Source organism: Aspergillus thermomutatus (genome assembly GCF_002237265.1).
Source record: "Aspergillus thermomutatus strain HMR AF 39 chromosome Unknown NODE_13, whole genome shotgun sequence".
NCBI lineage: Eukaryota > Fungi > Ascomycota > Eurotiomycetes > Eurotiales > Aspergillaceae > Aspergillus > Aspergillus thermomutatus.
Genome location: NW_020798061.1, coordinates 126,974 through 146,618, shown reverse-complemented (window position 1 = coordinate 146,618; position 19,645 = coordinate 126,974). Strand labels below are relative to the sequence as shown.

At 50.8% G+C, this 19,645-nt stretch overlaps 7 protein-coding genes across 7 annotated transcripts; 3 read left to right on the top strand and 4 right to left on the bottom strand.

Moving 5' to 3' along the window:
- Nucleotides 1-279: 279 nt before the first annotated feature.
- CDV56_109064 (polysaccharide lyase family 26 protein) lies at nucleotides 280-2,895 on the top strand (the record flags this gene model as incomplete). Its single annotated transcript, XM_026762683.1, has 1 exon — nucleotides 280-2,895. The coding sequence occupies one exon, from the start codon at nucleotides 280-282 to the stop codon at nucleotides 2,893-2,895; it is 2,616 nt and encodes an 871-aa protein (XP_026618083.1).
- A 139-nt stretch (nucleotides 2,896-3,034) lies between these two features.
- Nucleotides 3,035-3,763, bottom strand: CDV56_109054 (uncharacterized protein; the record flags this gene model as incomplete). The annotated part of the gene is made up of 3 exons (XM_026762673.1): nucleotides 3,035-3,231; nucleotides 3,293-3,458; nucleotides 3,515-3,763. 3 exons carry the CDS (start codon nucleotides 3,761-3,763, stop codon nucleotides 3,035-3,037), a joined length of 612 nt encoding a protein of 203 aa, XP_026618082.1.
- A 538-nt stretch (nucleotides 3,764-4,301) lies between these two features.
- Nucleotides 4,302-6,207, bottom strand: PYR7_2 (putative CTP synthase; the record flags this gene model as incomplete). Its single annotated transcript, XM_026762640.1, has 4 exons — nucleotides 4,302-4,922; nucleotides 4,973-5,936; nucleotides 5,996-6,131; nucleotides 6,183-6,207. The coding sequence occupies 4 exons, from the start codon at nucleotides 6,205-6,207 to the stop codon at nucleotides 4,302-4,304; spliced, it is 1,746 nt and encodes a 581-aa protein (XP_026618081.1).
- Nucleotides 6,208-6,917: 710 nt separating this feature from the next.
- CDV56_108976 (citrin) lies at nucleotides 6,918-9,260 on the bottom strand (the record flags this gene model as incomplete). Its single annotated transcript, XM_026762595.1, has 4 exons — nucleotides 6,918-7,468; nucleotides 7,535-7,697; nucleotides 7,760-8,962; nucleotides 9,084-9,260. 4 exons carry the CDS (start codon nucleotides 9,258-9,260, stop codon nucleotides 6,918-6,920), a joined length of 2,094 nt encoding a protein of 697 aa, XP_026618080.1.
- A 2,096-nt stretch (nucleotides 9,261-11,356) lies between these two features.
- CDV56_108930 (phosphatase PAP2 family protein) lies at nucleotides 11,357-12,449 on the bottom strand (the record flags this gene model as incomplete). The annotated part of the gene is made up of 3 exons (XM_026762549.1): nucleotides 11,357-12,064; nucleotides 12,131-12,348; nucleotides 12,416-12,449. The coding sequence occupies 3 exons, from the start codon at nucleotides 12,447-12,449 to the stop codon at nucleotides 11,357-11,359; spliced, it is 960 nt and encodes a 319-aa protein (XP_026618079.1).
- A 1,818-nt stretch (nucleotides 12,450-14,267) lies between these two features.
- Nucleotides 14,268-15,314, top strand: CDV56_108889 (uncharacterized protein; the record flags this gene model as incomplete). The annotated part of the gene is made up of 1 exon (XM_026762508.1): nucleotides 14,268-15,314. One exon carries the CDS (start codon nucleotides 14,268-14,270, stop codon nucleotides 15,312-15,314), a length of 1,047 nt encoding a protein of 348 aa, XP_026618078.1.
- Nucleotides 15,315-16,808: 1,494 nt separating this feature from the next.
- Nucleotides 16,809-19,638, top strand: CDV56_108822 (N(6)-L-threonylcarbamoyladenine synthase family protein; the record flags this gene model as incomplete). The annotated part of the gene is made up of 5 exons (XM_026762441.1): nucleotides 16,809-17,162; nucleotides 17,219-17,401; nucleotides 17,846-17,883; nucleotides 17,953-19,233; nucleotides 19,422-19,638. The coding sequence occupies 5 exons, from the start codon at nucleotides 16,809-16,811 to the stop codon at nucleotides 19,636-19,638; spliced, it is 2,073 nt and encodes a 690-aa protein (XP_026618077.1).
- Nucleotides 19,639-19,645: the final 7 nt, after the last annotated feature.

Sequence of the window (19,645 nt, the reverse complement as noted above, 5' to 3'; positions counted from 1 at the left end):
TCATGATTGACTTTGCGGGGAAACAACCGCTTCGGCACATAATACACCGAAAAAGATGAGCCAACAAAAGCTAAAAAGGCATCATCCTATGTGAATGAAGACAGGTCGCGGGGATTGAATCCTTTTGCGGGAGGAAATAGGCCGATCGGGCTGTGGGCGCCGTCTCGCAGGTCAGGAGGGATGACTACAAGTGAGTGGCGCAACCTCTGTCTCACCCTGGTCACTTACTGGAATTGACAGAGTCAGAGGCGTCAATCTTTCACCGACGGTTAATCAACAATGACGGGCAATTTGCGGTGGCTGGCTAACTATGGCCATGACTCGCTGTCAAACGGAGTCTCCTTTGGTATGCCTTGGCCAAAAGGTCTGTATCAGCCTGGTCAGGTTTTTGTCATTGAAGGCAATGGTCAGGAATATACTCTAGATTCGAGAGAAATTGCCTACTGGGCTGACGGGTCACTCAAATGGACGGCACACTCGGTCAGTGGACACGTTGGGTACAGCGAGGAGTACACTGTCAAAGGCTCCTCCAGATCTAAGGACAAGGATGCCGGTGTTGTCATCGAGAAAGGCGATGCAAGTATCACAGTCACTACGCGCCTTGGTCTGCAGGTCATATTTGCATGCTCAGGAAGTTCATCGTTGTTCGAAAGCGTTTCACTGTATGGCCGCGCTGTGTGTTCTGGCGCCACTCTTGTCGCGTCCGTCGATCACAAGGAGTATTCGACCATTGTCAGCAAAGTTGAAGTGGAGAATGCTACGTCCTCCAGAGTAGTCATCAAAGTCTCTGGGACGATGGCCTCCCCTGGCGCTGAGCACCTCCCGTTCGATGTGCGGGTCTATATATACTCCGGCGCGTTACCCATCAAGATCCTGCATTCTTTCGTCCACGATCTGGACGCAGATGAACCTCTAACATCACTGGGAATTCGTTTCTCAGTCCCCTTAGAGAAAACGGAGCTATATAACCGGCACGTTCGTTTTGCAGGTTCCGATGGAGGCATCCTCAAGGAAGAAGTCCAAGGACTGTCTGGATTACGACACGGCCCAACAGTCACCAACCGGATTGATCAAACAGCAGGACGAGCTGTCATTCTCAAGCAAGAAGAGTGGATCAAGACAGATCTCTCTCAAGCTCTATCATACATTCCGTCCTTTGACTCCTACACCCTCTCGCAGCTATCCTCCGACGGCTTCACCATCAAGAAACGGACGAAAAAGGGCTGCTCCTGGGTCAAGGTGACCGGCGGTGGTCGCGCAGATGGGACCGTGTATCTAGGCTCAGCCAGACACGGCGGCGTAGCCGTTGGCATGTCCGACTTCTGGGAACGGTACCCGACTCAGCTCGACCTGGCCAAGCTCACTCAGGGCGAGAGTGCGATCACCGTGTGGCTTTATTCTCCCCTTGCAGAACCGCTCGATACTTCCCCATACCATGATGGACTCGGGCTGGACTCATACGAGAAACAGCTGCATGCACTCGACGTCACATACGAAGACTACGAACCGGGCTTTGCCACTGCCAACGGTATCGGAAGGACGAACCAATTCTTCCTCAAGCCGTACACATCTACCCCTTCCAACCAGGAACTGAGCTCTTTCTCGGCTCTCGTTAGAAATCCTCCGCGTCTAGTACCAACAACCGAGTACATGCACTCCACTGGCGTCTTCCACGGCTGCTGGTCACCCGCCCACAAACAGCCTCCGCCGGCGCAAGAAATGGCCATCGAGCACAACCTCGACCTTTTATTCAGCCACTATCAGAGACAGATAGAGCAACACCGCTGGTACGGCTTCTGGGACCACGGGGACGTGCAGCACACCTACGACCCCTACCGGCACGCCTGGCGCTACGACGTAGGCGGCTTCGCCTGGGACAACTCGGAGCTCTCGACCGATCTCTGGCTGTGGCTATACTTCCTGCATACCGGTCGCGGAGATGTGTTTAGGACGGCCGAGGCAATGACCAGACACACCAGCGAGGTAGACGTGTACCACGCAGGCCGGTTCAAGGGTTTCGGCACGCGGCATGGCGTCCAGCATTTCAGCGATAGTTCGAAGCAGCTTCGTATCTCGAATGTGCTCTACAGGCGGATATACTTTTACTTGACCGGCGATGAACGCACGGGCGATTTGATTTCTGAGCTGCAGGACTGTCAATTCGCCCTAATGACTCTCGACTCGCACCGTAAAGTGCAAGCACACGCTGATGTCCCAGAGGGCTTCGCCATGACGAACATCGGTCTTGATTGTGGTGCACTCGCGGCAGCATGGTTGACGGCGTGGGAACGACGGACTGAAGACTGGGAACATCCCCGCGCCCTCTTGATCAAATTGTTAGACGGCATCGCCGGCCTGAAACACGGAATCGGCAACAACGCCATCCTCCTGAACCCAACCACGGGAGAGATCCGAGAATGTCCCCCGCCAACGCCGGAGTACGCCATCTCCCACCTCTCCATGCTCTTCGGGTTCCCCGAGACATTTGTTGAGCTTCTTGACTACGCGCGCGACATGCACCCCGCCACCGTCAACAACTTTATGGCCCTATGGCTCTCCTATTGCAAAGCGTATAATGGGGGGCCTGAAGTCCAGCGTAGGGAATTCGGGTTCGAGTTTCCGGGCCATGCGACCTGGCGACAGAGTCATTCTACGCTTACGGCGTTTGCGGCCGTTCAGCTGAAGAGTGAGGACCTGGCTCGCGCGGCTTGGGACCAGTTCTTCCACACTGATGGGTACACGGAGAGTCATGAGTGGAGAGTTGTCGAGACTGCGCCGCCCGAGTACTTTACGCAGGGGGAGGAGGCTGCTTGGATTACGACGAACGAGGCAGCGAGGTATGGGGTGTCTGCCATCTTCAATCTGGCAAATATCCGGGAGTACTTGAAGCCATAGGGATCGAATCTTAGAGATGGACTAGGAATTCTAAAGTCAATCCTGTGATCTAATCAGCCGAATTGCAATACCAAATGTCAAATATAAGACCTCCACAGCATTACACTATTCAGCCCAGCACCATGTCCGGTTACTGAGGCTAATACCTCCTCCTCTTTCGACCAGACGTATCCTCCTCATGCCAATCCACCTTGCACCCCTCTTCCCCATATTCCCGGTCACAGCACGGATAATAGAATTTGTCCGGATACTCCTGCCGCATCTCCTCCGTATTAACATCACCACGCATATACTCGTCATGCTCCGCCCACGCATCGTCATCGGGCTCGGGGGGTGCTACGCTCCATCCATCAGCCCGTCATCACCGACGAACCACACTCGAGGGTCCCACACATACCAGGGTGATAGTAACAGCTCTCCCGATCATTCAGCGTGACATCATACTCCGCCTCACACTGCACACACACCGCATACCGCGGACGAAGCCTCTTCCTCGCCGCGGCTACCGGCACCGGCGGCGCTCTGACTTCCAGGATCCCGTCTGCGGGTTCGGGCTCGCCCGCCTGCTCGCTTCCAGTCAGTGGGGGTTAGACTGGTAGGGGCTGCGTTCGTGGCCTACGCTTGTTTCCGACGCTGCGTCTGAATCGAAGTCGGACTCTGAGTCTGAGTTTGAGTCGGCGTCGTCGCGTTCCACGGCGACCTGGTCCTCGGTCACGAGCAGGGTGTCGGAGACGATTGAGATCGCCGGCGGGAGCAGCCGGCATAAGTCGCGGATGATATGCCGTAGCCGCGACGAGGACGCGGCGTTGAGGGCCTTGTTGAATTGTGCGATGAAGTCTTCGGGGTTGGCGATAGCGGGATTCACCATGTTGGCTGGGATTCTGCGCGATTTCTACCCGGATATGGTTGCGGTGTTCTCTGCACTGTAGAAGTGGTTGATATTGAATAATAATACCACTAGGCCAAAAAGGCGTCCGGACGATGTACTCGTCAGTCTAGGGTTTCATATCCATAGTCATAGTGGTATCTTATTCCAACAGGTTGATATTGGCTGGGGACGCGTATATTGATGTTGTTGCGGCGTGAGGATACGGTCTTGGCGCTATGTACTCCGTGATCTATGGGATTCGCGTTGGTGTGGAGGTCGTGTTGGATTGGAGTAGATGGATTTGGGCTGGAAGGTTCAATAGTCAACGCGCTCATCGACGCGAAGTACGGAGTATTCATTTTCGTAGCTATTATACTCGCTGGGCCCATTCCAGCAATGCAGGCATAGTTCTATCTTTTTCCCATACATGTGGTCCACGTTACCTCTTTAGTCTGCCAAACGCCAGAAACAAGCATTCAAATAACCAATCTATCAACCAGCTGACGCCTTTTACCGGCGTCAGCCACGCCATCTCAATCTAATGGACGGGGAGTTTCACCTCTCGGTGGCTCAGGTCGTGGCGATCCTTGAACACCTCGGTGATCTCTTCGAGGCAGCCGGCCGAGGCAGCGAAGAAGCCCAGGAAGGTCTTGCTGGGCGCAAGCACTCGGCTCAGATACTCGGGGTGGAATTGCACACCGACGAACCACTTGTGGTCCTTGAGCTCGATTATCTCCATACGCTTGCCGCTGTCGTCCTTGCCGACAAAGGTCAGACCAGCCTGTTCGAGCCGGTCGACCAGTTCGGGGTTGACCTCGTAACGGTGACGGTGTCTCTCCCAGATCTCCTGCTTGTCTCCGTACAGCTTCCGCAGACGGGACCACTCGGTGCCGGGCTGGAAGTGGGTGGCCCGCTTGCCGAGTCGCATGGTGCCTCCCATCTTGGTCTTGTCGATCTCAGGCATGTAGACGATCGCAGAATGCTCGCAGTTCTCGTGGAACTCCTCGCTACCAGCCCCAGTCAATCCGCACATATTGCGAGCGTACTCAATCACGGCCACTTGCATACCCAGGCAAACACCGAGGTAAGGAACATTGTTCGTACGGGCCCATTGGGCACTCTTGATCATACCCTCGGTACCACGCTCGCCGAAACCGCCCTGAACATAAAATTAGAGCCATTCGCCTGGTTTTTATGGGGAAAACCTACAGGAACCAGAATTCCGTTGGCGGTTGAAACCGAGTGCCAAGCCTTGTAGTACTCGGCCGGGTTTGTCTCCTTGTGCTCGTCCTCCAGGTGAGAGGACTCGACCCAAATCAGATCGAGCTTCTTCTTGCAATGCATGGCAGAGTGCTCGAGCGCCTTGCTCACACTCATATATGAATCATGCAGACTGGTGTACTTGCCGACAAGGGCGATAGAGACGGTCTCAAAGACACGGTCCTGGCTAATGGCAAGACCCTGCCATTCCTGCCAGATCACCTTACCCTGCTCGATGAGCTTGGGGTCCTTCGGAACCGAGTCAATGTGCAACAGTTCTTTGATGGTGTTGAGGAAGCCCTGCTTCTCCAGGAGAATTGGCACCTGATAAGTGGTCGACACGTTGTGAACTCCAACAACCTGATCCCGCTCTACCTGGCAGGCGTTGGCGATTTTCTGGATGGTTCCCTCCTCAAGAGGCGTCTCGCAGCGGCAGGCGATCAGATCCGGTCTGAGACCAGCACTGCGAACATCGCTAATGGCCCTCTGGGTAGGCTTGGTCTTTTGCTCCGAGCCGATCAGAGGGACGTAGCTGACGTGAATCTCCAAGAAGTTGTTCTTGCCGGCCCGTCGTTGGAGCTGACTCATAGCCTCAACGAAAGGTGCACTTTCAATGTCTCCAACAGTACCACCCAACTCGATGATGCAAACGTCTGGTTCCCGCCCTGACTCGTCCACGGGAACCTTGGCAACCCGTTCCACCCAGTTCTGGATCTCATTGGTGAGGTGCGGCACGATCTGAACTGTCTTTCCGAGATAGTCGCCGCGACGCTCCTTCTCAATGACGTGTTGGTAGATCTTTCCAGTGGTGATGTTATTATCCCGCCCGAGAGTCACTCCGAGGTAGCGCTCGTAGTTTCCGAGGTCGAGGTCAGCCTCACCTCCGTCGTCGAGAACGAAACATTCTCCGTGTCTTTGATGCGTCAACGTCAATTTCAAAGAGATCAAGTGAGCATTGGAGGTGGGACCAACTCTAGAGGGTTCATAAGACCGGCATCCGGATTGAGGTAAGGATCAATCTTGATACTCGAGACGGCCAGACCGGCAGTCTTAAGCAGCAACCCGCAACTGCTAGCGATGATGCCTTTGCCGACACCAGAAATGACACCTGCCAGAGTCAGCGAAAGCGTTATGGCAAAAAGACACGGAAAATTATTACCTCCAGAGACCAGAACGTACTTCATCTTGGCAAATTGAGATCAGACAGTATTATTCAATGGTAGCCCTCCTGGTAAAAACCAGGGAAGGGGGGGAAGAGAAAAAGAGAGAGAGAAAGGTTGCGGCGGGTCCACTGCAGTCTATGAAAGAAAAAAAAAAAAAGTGGATATATCACGTGTTCAGATCTCAGCAGCTTATCTTATCGTCAATCTGGGGAACTCAACAAGGCAACATTAGAGGGTCTTGCAGGCAACAGGAGGAATTTATGAGTCATGATAGAAATCTCGGATTCCCAGAGAGAATATGGTCAAGTTTTCTGCGATAGCTGATCCGAATTGGTTTTATTCAAAACAAGTTGTTTTTGATATCTCTCGTGCCCGATCTATCTCAAAAGGGCGGAACTAACAAGATCTCATGCTTTGATATTGAATGCCGATCTGGCAAATCGAGAGTTCGAGACCGATCGATTCGGTGGTAGACTAGTATGTTAAGTTTGCATGCTAGGGATGATATGACCTTCTTTCGAGTCTATCTGCTTTTGGTACAATGTGCAATGTAATCTAGTTCCTGTATGAACAAAAGTGAAGAAAAATTATGCGTGATCTTCGCCCGGCCAAACCAAACCCCAAGAATCAACAATGACGGTGGTGAAAATACGGAAACATAATATATTTTCAAGTCAACGCAAGAGACAAAAGAAAGCCAAATGATCGCTATGATAACAAGGCAATGCAAATCATTGCTTCGACGGCTGGAGGAATTTGGGCCATTTATCAGCCTGAGGGATATAGACACGACCAATGTTTTCGTCCAGGTCGAGGATGAGCTTCAGAGCGTTTCTTGATCTCAAATAAGGGAGAGGCTCCTTGGAACTCTGTAACCCGACGCCGGGCTCAACCTGTCCCGAGGGAGAAACATCGACTTGAGAGCCGGGCATGGGAAGCCATTTCTGCAGGAGTTCATAGGCAGCCAGGGTGAAACCGAATTGCGGTGACGAACGAACGATACGAGCGGGACCACCCTTGAAGAAAGCCCTGAAACCTTCGTCCCTCCAGATGGTGGCCGCACAATGGCGCAAGCCGTTGTAACGAACGTCTCCTTTGCGAGCTTCGACTTGCAGGCGGGTCTTGATCACATCGCAGGGTGTGGTAAGATAAGCCGCAGGCATACCGGCAATGGCACCGGCAGTGAGCAGCTGGACAATGCCAAGTCTGTGGGTTTGAGACTCGCCGAAGAGGTCGCTCTTAAGATGGGCATAGGTGGGGAAGTAGATGGCAGAGAAGGGAACTAAAGACCGAAAGCGTTAGAGAGCATCTTCACAAAGTTGGAAGGAGTGAGTCGGTTCGTTCTTACCATCACGGAGCAAGCAAGCGCTGGCACCCTTGTACAAGCCCACCAGACCCAGATTTTTCACAATCCACATGGCCGAGCGACGGGGAGCTCCCTCGACAGTCTTGGCAATTTCACCCTGAACCTGCAGGCGGATCTTGACAATCTCGAGGGGGTTTGTGAAGATCTGATACAAAAGATGAATTAGAACGGGCTCCCAGAGTCAGGTGAAATCTCAATAAAACTTACAACTTGGCAAGCACCAGCGGTACCACCAGCCAGAATCTCATAGGGATACCAGATTTTGCCGTTTTCCTTGTTGGTGAAGTGGCCGCGGACGAGATCGTTCACGGTCAGCTTGATAGCCTTTTCCGGAGCAACACCGATCAATTGAGGCAAGACTCCAGAATACAGACCTAGGAAGCCCTCATTGCGAATGACTTTTCTGAAACAATCAAGCGAGTTGTTGTATAGTCTTTCGCCAACACGTGTCGAACGTTGGTTCTGCATACGCGTCTTGACAAGATCGATGGGGTAAACCATGAAGGCACCGAAAGCACCTGCAAGACTGCCGAGGGCGAAATGGTGAACCGATTCCAGAACACCGTGCAAGACCGACCTGGTCTTTTCAGCTGCGACTTGAGCGGTGGTTGATGCAGAGGAGATAGCCTGACCCGCCAGAGCCAAAGGCATACGCCAGGAGGCATCAATGACCTTGGCGAAATCCTTCTGAGATAGTCGACCGGAAGGCGCATCGAGGCCAGCGAAATGGAAGAGGATATCCGCCTCCATTGGTGTGAAAAGGGAGAATCGAGTAACGCGAGCAGCTTCGTTGAGGAAGTCGGCGCGTGTAATCTTGCCATCTTCGCTCTTTTGGGTCGCTTCGCGCACAATAACGTCGATCATATCCATTTCGCGCATGACATTCTGGAAGGCACGAACGGTAGCGTACGAGATCTTGGTGCCCGCCGAGATGTTGCACAGACTGGGAAGGTTCTCCAGGACATAATCAGACAGCTTGTGTTTCGAGGTCTCGAGGATGATACGCTGGAAATCCTCAGGCTCGATGTAACCGTCGCCATCCTTGTCGAAGATGTGGAAAGCTTGCCGAATGCGCTCGCCCTGCAAGCCTCGGAGCATCTGGGCAAACTGGGGGTACGTCATGTCGTGCCGGGCCTTGCTCCGTCCAGAGTACAGGGAAGCCCACTCCGAATTCCAATCGAAAGGTATACTGTCACTGGTCTTGTTCATGTTGTACAGGTTCTTGAAGGTGTCCCATTTCACCGTGCCTGTCCCATCCAGATCGAAGAGTCGGAAGGCAATCTCATATTCGGCATCGGGTTTGGTCAGGAGGTTTTCGAAGGTCGCCCAGTCACCGAGGCTGAGCTTGCCGGCTCTTCGCTTGTCGGCGACTCTGAAGAGGAGCCCATAGTGTTCGCGCTTGATTTTGTGCTATCAATTGCAAAAAGCAAGGATGTTAGTCATATTTTGGAGTCCAACCCGGGATGATCAGCGCGATGACACATCGCATAGTGGGCGAAGAATCAGAGGGGAAACAGGCCGCGAAACTCACATAATCCTCATTCTTTGGCGCAATAGCATTGATAAAGTCATCCTCCGTCATATAAAACTCGCCAGTACTTTCATCTTTCCTTGCATGGTGAAAGAAATGATGCTTCACCTGTTGCGACAGCTGGGGCTCCTCTGAGCTGCCGAGCAAGGACTCCTTGACAGCTTCTTTGACGGTCATTGTCTCATGCAAATATCACACACAAACTACTGAATCAATGCAACCAATTCCCTCAACGATCCAAAATCCAAGAAGAAGCAAAAGAGAAGGGAAGTCTGACGGACTCCAATGTGGGTAAGGACGGGGTTATGAAGGGGTTGGGACCAGATAAATGTGTGGAGAAATAGAATTACTAGAACAAAGAGGGAGAGAAGGGCAAAAAAAAAGAATGGGGAGCACGATGACAATTGACAACAGATCGATCTATCACTTAGGCAGTCGAAATAATAAATTAAACAATGCAGATCTGGACTGGTTCTAAGAATTCTTCTGTGTTGTCTACAAGAGAGATCTTTTTTTTCTATCTTGACTTTCTCTCATAAGCCGGGTAAAAAAGTTTTTCTTTGGAGGATGAGACTGATTATTTTGCCTCTTAAGAATGAGGCGCGAATAGGAAAAAGCAAAAGAAAAAATAAAAAAAGGAACAAGTGCTTCACCGCCTCTGGAACGAGTAAATTACCCGGTGAGTGGTCGGAGTTGGGACCGAACACCTCATTGCCTCAGGCCATGAGGCCAGTCGCTTCTCCGCAGTACCTTTCCCATGATCATTGACCAACTCTGCTTGGAAGGAAGGTCTACTGTGTTCTTTGATCTTCTATGGCATATCCCGCAGATCTATATCAGTCCTTTTCAAGCGGCAGGACATATACATCCTAAGCAACTATTCGCATGCCACGAGCCAGGGGCAGATGGTGAGCCACGGTAAACTCCGGAACGCACGACATCCACTGATTCGATAACCAGATCGAGGCAGGTGACCCTAGAGAAAAACCCGCCAGGAGACCTCGCAGGCCGAGGATGAGCTCGTAGGAGTAAATATCCGATTTAGATCATTAGATGACTATACTCAGATCTGTACATATCATCTCTTGATTCACGGGAGATATACAAAGAAACAAATATGATGGTCTCGTAGATCGAAGACTATCATCAAGGGTCAGCTTATCCCTTGTTTCTACCTGGTTTCTGGAAGAACAGGCACAGAATCGGAGGTCCTTCACATGACACACTCATCTGACAGTCGCATTCCTGCCCCCAACTTCGGCCCGATGTGGGATTCGCGTCTTGGCCTCGTCTCCGTCTTCGGTGCGGAGTAGTTTAGTACAGCGGGTCCAGAATTGGAGAATTCCAGCACTCTGAGTCTGAGTCTCTGACTGTACAGTGGAACACGGCGTCCGGTTGCTGCAGAGTAGATATCTACAGGCTGTGGAGCACGAAGCAAATGCATATGCATTGTCCTTTTCATATATCAACAATTTTTTCAAACGAATAAGGGTTTGACAACTTATCCCACCCCTGCTTCTGGTAGTTGTTTACCAGGCAAGGGTGTAGGACTATGCCCGCGGGATTTACCCCAAGGGAGCTCACCGGCCAACATGGCAGGCAGCGCTCGGTCATTTCGGTGCAGCTCCGAATTGTGCTTCAGTTTCATGCAGTTCTTCAGCTTGGGTTCTTAAGTTCTTCGGGTTTGATTGTTGATATGGATAAGGTAGTCAGTCTGCTGAAGGGGAATCCGATGGATCAGATGTGTGATCTATGCTGTGACATTCAATCTTCCAGTTTCTAGAAGCAGTACAAGTCTGCTAGAATCGATCAAATAGTCGTACCAGACAAAGATATGCAGTGCATAAAAGATAGGGTGATTCATTAGTCTGCATTAGTTAGCTTATCGATAACGTCAGTATCAACACCTCTATTTACCTGAGGAGCTCATCTCCCACGGATGCTGCGAGTACTTGTACACGAATATCCTTTGGTCTCGGGTTTTGGTGGCAAGCAGCTATTGATGGTTGTAACCCTGTATGGCTGATGATATCTGAAGCGTCCGATGTTATTATCAATGCTGTTACCGTGTGGTCAGCCGAGCCCTACAGTATGTGCGCAAAAAATATATTCAACTTTCGTGGATCTCCAATTTTGAAGGTCAGTCCAAAGACTTCTGTGAGACTTAAGTTTGAATGTCGTTCAGAAGGCGACGACTGCCTCTGGACTGAGCTCAATAATAATGTTGCCTAAGAAGTAAAGAAAGAATATGATTGACTGCCTCTTCCCAACCACTATTGCTCCGGCTTCTCAATGCGAAGCAACCTGAACAATGCCCGCTCCATCGGTAACAAAACCAACATGGCATGGTTGAATCTAAACGCCGTCAAGGTCACGCAAACTCCAACGAGGGCATCCAAAAGGAAATGGTTTGCCGTTGCGACAATTGTCAGGCCCATCATCATGGGCCAGAGCGGCGCAACCAGGCGAATGAACCAGTGGGGACTGTATCGCAACAAGCACAGAGCAATGAAAACAGAGTTACCAAAATGAAGCGAAGGCATTGCTGCAATTGTGAGCTGGAACTTGTTTTGTGTCCAAGCGGAGCCGGCACTGTTGCTATGCAGAATATCAACGAAGCCGTACTCCTCCGGCAGTAGTCGCGGCGGACTGCATCGCCAAAGAGTGAGGATCGTAAATGCTATCACATTTTCGAGAGCCAGAGTGCGGCGGACCCCTTGATACTTCTCTCGTTGGAAGAAAGTATAGCCATAGACGATGAAGACGACGCCCAATAGAATGTGCGAGTAGTATACTCTAGCGAGAACAGCCGTTAGCCACGGCACGCGATTGAGGACGAACCGTTGAACCCGTAGCTCGACATCTAGGTGGAAGAAATGTTCTAGACTGAGGATCTGATGCGCATGATGCCTGGCCGTCTCAAAAATAGGTTCATTGTCGCTGATCGCTCGGGCGGAGATCGCGCGCAATCCTTGGTAGATCTGGGCTACTGTCAGATCGTTCTCATGTCACAGACCAGGGAAGAGAAAAAAAGAATGATGTCGTACCCAATATGTAAGTAGCCAATACCATATCTCTATAAGAAACGGAAAATGGGCGAGGATTCGTGTTTGGATGTTAGGGCGACCCTTGGATGACCTCCTTGGTTTTAGATCCTCGCAGTCTTCGTCCTCAAGCAACGGTGTCTCAACGCAAGGTGTCTCGGAGAACCTGATGTATTTGCGACGGTTGATGAGGGTGCCAGTGGTAAAGACGACCACAATCGCTGCAGTCACAAATAGTCAGTCAATCCTGTCTGTCGTGATTGTCGGAGGTTGTAGCGGTTAACTTACCGGCGGGCTCAAGAAGAATCCCCAAGGCGCCCATGATGATACTGTCGACTCTGTCCACGGGTAGCTTGTTCAAGGATCATTAGGAGTAATCAGTCCTAAGAAATATCTAAGGTGTAACCTGTCGGCTCAGTACGGATCTGGCAGTCTTGCACACGACAGTTGTGTGCCACCAATTGGCTGTGGCTGACGTCACCTCCAGACCCTCTGCAAACGAGGGAGAGACAAATGGATAAAACCTGAGGTTAGGCTGGACGCTCGAACAGCAGTTCAGCACTAGGTAAGATGTTGTTCTGCATAGAATACAAAAGAATGAGGACTGTAAGTCGATATGATGGCAAGCCTGAGCTCAAGAGGCCGTGTGCTCAGTTGCTGTCGATATGGACGTCTTTCACTATCTGCATTAAGCAAGTACCTAAAATGCACCTTCGACCTTGTGTGATAACGTGACAATGATGGTTGCGCTGCGCATTCCTCGCTTACCTACCCAGACACTCATATCATGAGCTTCTTTCCAACGATTGCCTCTTCTGCTCAGTAAGCAGGAGTGGTCAAGTACTGTCGACACCTGTCTTAACAGTCAATGCGCATTGTCCGCTTGATGAACCACCTGGAATGAATTAGTTACATCTTCTCGGATAGATAATGCCCCTATATAGGGATCGCTAAACATATGCTTCCGACGGAAGCTGAGAGATCGATGTCTGTGCATCATGCGAGATTTATGTCCTTGATTGCTCGAAAGAAGTCAGACAAGACCAAACTGTTCAATTGTTCAATCCACAGCAGTGTTTCCTTACCGACAGTTTCAACTCCTTCATTCCACTCACTCCATCCTTGCGACTTCGCAAAAGATGATTACCCAAGCATGTCGCATCATACAAGGACATTGCTGGGGCGGCTTGAAAGTGCCGAGTTCCATCAAGCTGCTTGTACGACTCGCTCCAACAGACGGTCAGACATGGTGGATCTTACTCCATTTTCATGTTAGCAAAGCAGTCTAGTAGTCTGCCGGCTCGCGAATGATTTGGTGTTAAAATGCTTGTTGTCTCCTCCCAGGCGACTCAGAAATCCAAGGTGCTGATATTGCCAAGGAGCCGGCGATGCAGCTAATTTGATACGCGAGGTGGACTGCGAGCCATCTAGTATTATTGTTTGCTGTCCATTCTCTTTCCGTCGCGTCCAAAATCATATCATCTATCGGCACCGTTACCTCTAACTCCTAACCGATATCACTGTTGACATCATGTCACTGCTGTCGCTGCCGGATGATCTTCTCCTTCAAATTGTTTCATATCTTGCATCACACGCCCATGTCGCGTCACTGTCTTCGCAATGTCGACGACTATATCGTCTCTGTGACATGCCAGATTGCAGGAAGTACCGGCGAGTGATCCTTCGCACAACGGATGATTGTATCCGAGGTTTCCAAATGCTGCAGTCAATCTTGCAAACTCCTCGCTTCGGCACCTATGTCCGACATCTCGAGTTTGATCGATCTCCGTCCCTTGGGGACGTACAAGCCCAAATATATCTCGATCTAGGTCCGCCTCAGGTATCATTGCCGCCTGAGAATTTGTCTCGGTTTAAAAGGGCAATAGATAGAGCAGGATTCGATATCAATGAGGCTGATCGAGTCCTGAACGTTCTACTACAGGATCTCAAAAATCGGAGTATATTTCACCAAGAGAAAGACGATCGGCCTAGAGTCAGCGCTCACTATAAGAGAATTCACGATGCTTCGCGATTGCCATTCTATGCTCAAGCATTAGCCTCTCTACTGGTATCAGTTTCACCCGGATTAGAGTCACTGACACTCTGCCCACTTGGACAGGAGCCACCGAGATACGCAAGGATGCAAAGGGAGGCCGAAGGTGCTGTCTTCAGCCCAACCGGATTATTCTTCAAACACTTTCTTGACCGTGCCAATGGTAGAGGCCATAATCTGCCCTTCCTACAGAAACTTCGAACCGTGAGGTTCCTTATCAACTCTACTGCAAAGTATGATCCAGACGAGTATCAGCCCTTCGATCTCTATGGTAGTTTGAACTTGATCCGCCGTTTGCCAGCCATCGAGTCGGTGCGTGTTGATGGGATCATGGAGCCTATACGGTCGAGCATAGAACTTCCACCGCGAACAGCCAATTACAGCAAGATCGAAATAAGGCACTCAAGCATGGATTATCCATACCTCATTCATACAATTAGATCCGCCAAAACTCTAAGAGAGTTTACCTATACTATTGGAGGCCATGGAAGCAACAACGACAGTATCGCCATGTTGAACCCTGATGATCTATTTCGGACCCTGCTAGAGTACTGGGACTCTCTCGAATACCTGGATCTTGATGTTGAGGCTGAGCTTTCACTTAAAGAAATTTTCGACCCCAATGTAGGTCGACTATTCTTCGGTGACTATCGTTCCTGGTATGGGCCGGCCTATTTTTATGAGTGGGAGGGAGAGCTCGGCGAACGACCTGAAGACAACATTCTTCTAACAGAGAGACCACCTCCGACCTGCTGTTTTCTGCGCAGGTTCACCAAATTGAGGAGCCTTAGCATAGGAATTCATTTATTGTACTACTTTGCCAGGGGCATTGACAACGATCGGCTGAGTGAGGAAGTATTCTCACTTGCGGACCGGCTACCACCGAATCTAGAGTCGTTACGGATTTATGGGTATGCAAAGGGAATGGAACCGTGGGTTGAGGGCCTTCCACCGCACATTTTTGATGATATGCTGTCGCAGTTGGTTAAGGAGAAGGACGAGAAGCTGCCACTCCTGACGCATATCGCGGGAATCGAAGAATTGATTGATCATGCAGCGACGCTTCGGCGCCCGGTGAACCCAGAGGATGTATGGAAGCGAGAAGTCGATCAATGGACGGAGTATGAATATTGATTCGTCTGTTGGTATTTCTTCTCGTTGTTTCTGAGATTCCGTTTGCTATCGACTCTTAGCTTTGTGGGACGGGTCAAACCAGAGCCATTGACTCCCCCTACGAAATATTTTCTTCTCTCTTTCGTGTCTTTCTCCTTGGGCACGGAGGATACTACCAAATCTATGACGCGTTCAGATCAGACACTATTTGTACGATTTGTTCTGTTAGGGGTACTCAAGGTTGGGATGGCTCTGACGGGTCTCGAGTTTACCAACCCAGTCGTACATTCCTGAAATTTCAAACATATCGAGATGTTGGTCACTAAAGGTGGTCACTAAAGGCCGGGAGTTGAGCTCACAAGTCCAGGTTCACACTGCAGTGTGATTATGCTGAAGATGTGAGGGTGGTGGGCACAGAGAGAAGTCCTGAGTGAAGAGAACGGCATGGCTGCAGACAGATTGTGACTGTGATGCAGGACTGTCTGGTTTCTGCGATCATTGGTAACTTTACCATCAGCCTTTCCAGTAGCTTTCCAGTAGCCCAAGCTTGATTTACGAGGTGTATCCAAGCGAGGACCAATAGGTTGGCTAGGTAGTATGTCAAGCCTGACGAAGGATGATCCCATCCAGTCAGTGGTCGTCATGACTAAGAGGAGCACTCTGGGGGTATCCTAGCTCCTATTCTACTGAGGGAGGGCTTGTACGGTCGAGGCCCTGGAGGCAAGGGTCATGGTTCATGTTTGGCCGAGAAACATCATTGTCATTCATTGACTCGATTTCTGCAGAGATCTAAATTAATCATCACTCAAGCAAGGGTCAAGCATTTAGCTATAATCGTGCCTGGGAATCTCTCTCTATAGACTTGCCTCTGCCGAAGTGCTGAGCTGGGGTCGCTCTGGATACACTGCCAATTCGTCAACTTGAAATCCTTCAGAGCATTCCCACCGCAGCAATGAGTCCATGATTCGCTACTTAGACTGCGACTAATCCCAAGCCAAGTGTGATGGACTCTTTCGGTGTGCGTTGGCTGCAGGTGTCTGGCGCTTAGGACGATGAGGTGGTGGTGATCATTGGCTGCCCGCAGTCAACATCCCAACCCCCTCGTCACTTTTTTTGCTCTTCTGCTTTCCCCTCTTCTCTCCTCTATCCCAATCTCCTGTCCTTGCTGAGCAGTGGGCGACTATATAGCCGCGCAGTGCCCCTGGAGTACTGCGAATCTCTCTCTTCCTCAGACACTTTCTGTCTCAGTTTGTCGCTTTTTTTGCTTTCTGTTCTATTTTCGTCCCACAGTTGGTTCGTTTGGCTGGTCCAAACATTATTTACAATCTTTTGCCTTCTTGTTTTTGGATCTACACTTCGTCAATAATAGTCACTTTTTACATACTCACATCTTGCGAAGACTCTGTTGATCAAAGTCTTCAACTCAAGTTGCCCGTCTCTCTCAACGTGCAGCCATACTCCGTCAAGACTTAACAATCATCCTCTGTCAATCTTTCACCAAACATCACCCTCAATATGTATACAAGACCCAAGCTATCTGTGGTCACTTCGACCGCGCAGACTCTTTCTCGTCCTTCATTATCGCTGAAGTCTCCTGGTCCTTTCCCCCGCACACCAATCTCGCCGGTTCCCCCGAGCCCGGGTGCAAAGCGCTTCTCGACTATTCAAGCGCCATCATACAATTACACCAATTCGTGTAAATCAAAGAGCATCCTCAAGAAGCAGCCAATGGTCGGTGCAACCAGCCACGCGGACAAGCGAATCCAGTTCCATGGTACTCCTACCGTACACTGCGTGACGCCAATCGAGAACCCCGAGGAGTATTACGGCACCTACACGAAACTGTCAAAAGAAGAGCGACGCTGGATGGTGCGGGAATGAGGGATCGAACGACGCGGTACGGTGTCAACTCCAACACTCACCAGAACTGTCAAATCCCACACCCCAGGGTCGAGAGCTGGGTTCGTGGAGACGGCATGTTTTTGGGCATCTGCGCCCGGCTCCGACTTCTGGGATTAGTCGCGAGAATCCCTGAAATTGCGGTGCAACGCTTGGATTTCGATGATTGTCACTCAGATGACATCAGTGAGAGAGGCAACCGTGAAACAGTGTGTATATAGTTACTATTATGGCTTATGACGTGATGATATGATCCAAATGCATTTTTTATGAATCAAGCTGTGGTGAAGTGTGGATTGTAGGACGTAAACTGAGATAGGTGGACATTACTACTCTGCATCCTACAGCCCCAGAGCATGTTATCGACACCTAACCTGAGGGCAGCACAAAGTATCTAGTACTACGGATAATTTAGGCAATGTCTCTCTGTTGCTGAGTTGATAGTGATACCTGTTTTTAGGGCTCTATTCCAGGGCTTCGATGGTCCGTGCGGGTTCCGGGGAATGTTTTTCGCTGTGCAACTGTGCAACTTCTCATGCCATAGTGAGCTGAAGCACCAGCTTTGATACAACTCAATGCTGATTTCGAGATCTGCATCCGTCCTCCTCCGTGGGAGAATATGTGGTGCTTCAAGAGTGGTTCCGACAACCCAGAATCGAGGACTGCTTACCCTCGCCATTGAAACGTCATGGTAAGTCTTCTTGCTACCGTCAGACTACACCAACAGTCTGGATTCCGCTCATTTTTGTCCTCCTTCCAGCGACGATACGTCAGTTGCGATTGTCGAGAAAAATGATCGACCCCGAGATGATTCTGCGAGAATTCATTTCCTCGAGAATGTAACGGCAGATACCAGGAAATATCGAGGCATTCACCCAATGGTAGCACTTGAATCGCATCAAGAGAATCTGGCCAAACTCGTCAATAAGGCGCTCCAGCACTTACCCCCGGTATCAGAAGATGGCGAGGATACATCAAAATGGATAAGACTATCAGATGGCTCTCAACGTCGCAAGCCGGATTTCATATCCGCCACCCGCGGGCCTGGGATGCGCGCGAACCTCTTCACCGGACTTGACACAGGCAAAGGCCTGTCCGTCGCATGGCAGATCCCCTTTATCGGCGTCCATCATATGCAAGCTCACCTTCTGACTCCTCGACTTGTTTCCGCGATGAGCCGAGCGCAACATGACAGCGATGTCACCTCTTCCAACCCACCTGTAGCCCCCGAGTTTCCCTTCCTGTCTATACTTGTCTCCGGTGGCCATTCAATGCTTGTCGAGTCCACTTCAATCACAGACCATACTATAATTGCCTCGACTGCGGATGTCGCGATCGGCGACTCTCTCGATAAAGCAGCGCGAGAGATTCTCCCAACCTCTGTCCTCGACGAAGCCAAAACTACAATGTACGGCAAACTGCTGGAACAGTTTGCCTTTCCGGGCGGCAGTGCAGACTGGGGCAGCTACTGCGCTCCCAAGACCCGAGGTCAGGAGCTGGTCAAGCAGCCAAGTCCGTGGGGCTGGACCCTCACGTCTCCCTTCGCCAATACCCGGCAGCTGCAGTTCAGCTTCTCGTTTTTACCGAGCATGATCACGAAACTGATGGAAGCGAAGAAGACGGCGGGTGAGGATGTCTCGGATGAGGAGCGAGTTTCTCTGGCCCGTGAGTCCATGCGCGTCTGCTTCGAGCATCTTGGTTCGCGTACGATCATCGCTCTTGAGGAGCTGCAGCAGAAAGCGCGGAACAAGGGCGTCCCAGAGGTCAAAACTCTCGTTGTCAGTGGTGGGGTTGCGGCTAATAGGTTTCTGATGGCTGTGCTGCGGTCGTTCCTTGATGTCCGCGGGTTCGGACATGTTGAGATTGTTGCGCCGCCGCCGTATTTGTGTACGGACAATGCGGCCATGATTGGGTGGGCTGGGATTGAGATGTTCGAGGCTGGCTTCAGCACGGATCTCGGTGGTAGGGCTCTTCGGAAGTGGGCTCTTGATCCGCGCGCTGAGGATGGCGGTCTTTTGGGCGCTGACTGCTGGATGATAAAGTAAGGCCAGGATACTGTATACTAGGCTGTTCTTTCATGTACTATACGAGCATTATCTTTTGTACAGTATATTTTATTTATCAAAGTGTGGATCATGAAAGTTCCGCTCGATATGTCTTGAATGTACTTTTCTCGAATTTGTTCATGTCGTAGCCCACCCATGAGTAGAACAGGTGACGATGCCACAGGGATTATGGTACTACCAGATTCCTAACGCATACCCCGAGTTCGCTCGCAGCATCAACCACACTGACCAGCGCGCCCAGTCTGGTTATACTCAGCAAACGCCAGCAGCCAGCATGTCCTCAATTCTTCCTCCTGGAATCCAAGGCCCCTGAAGCCTTGCTTCAGACTCGGCTTGACAACGGTACCACCCCGTATGGTTCATCTTCGCCTGAGAGCTAATACTGCT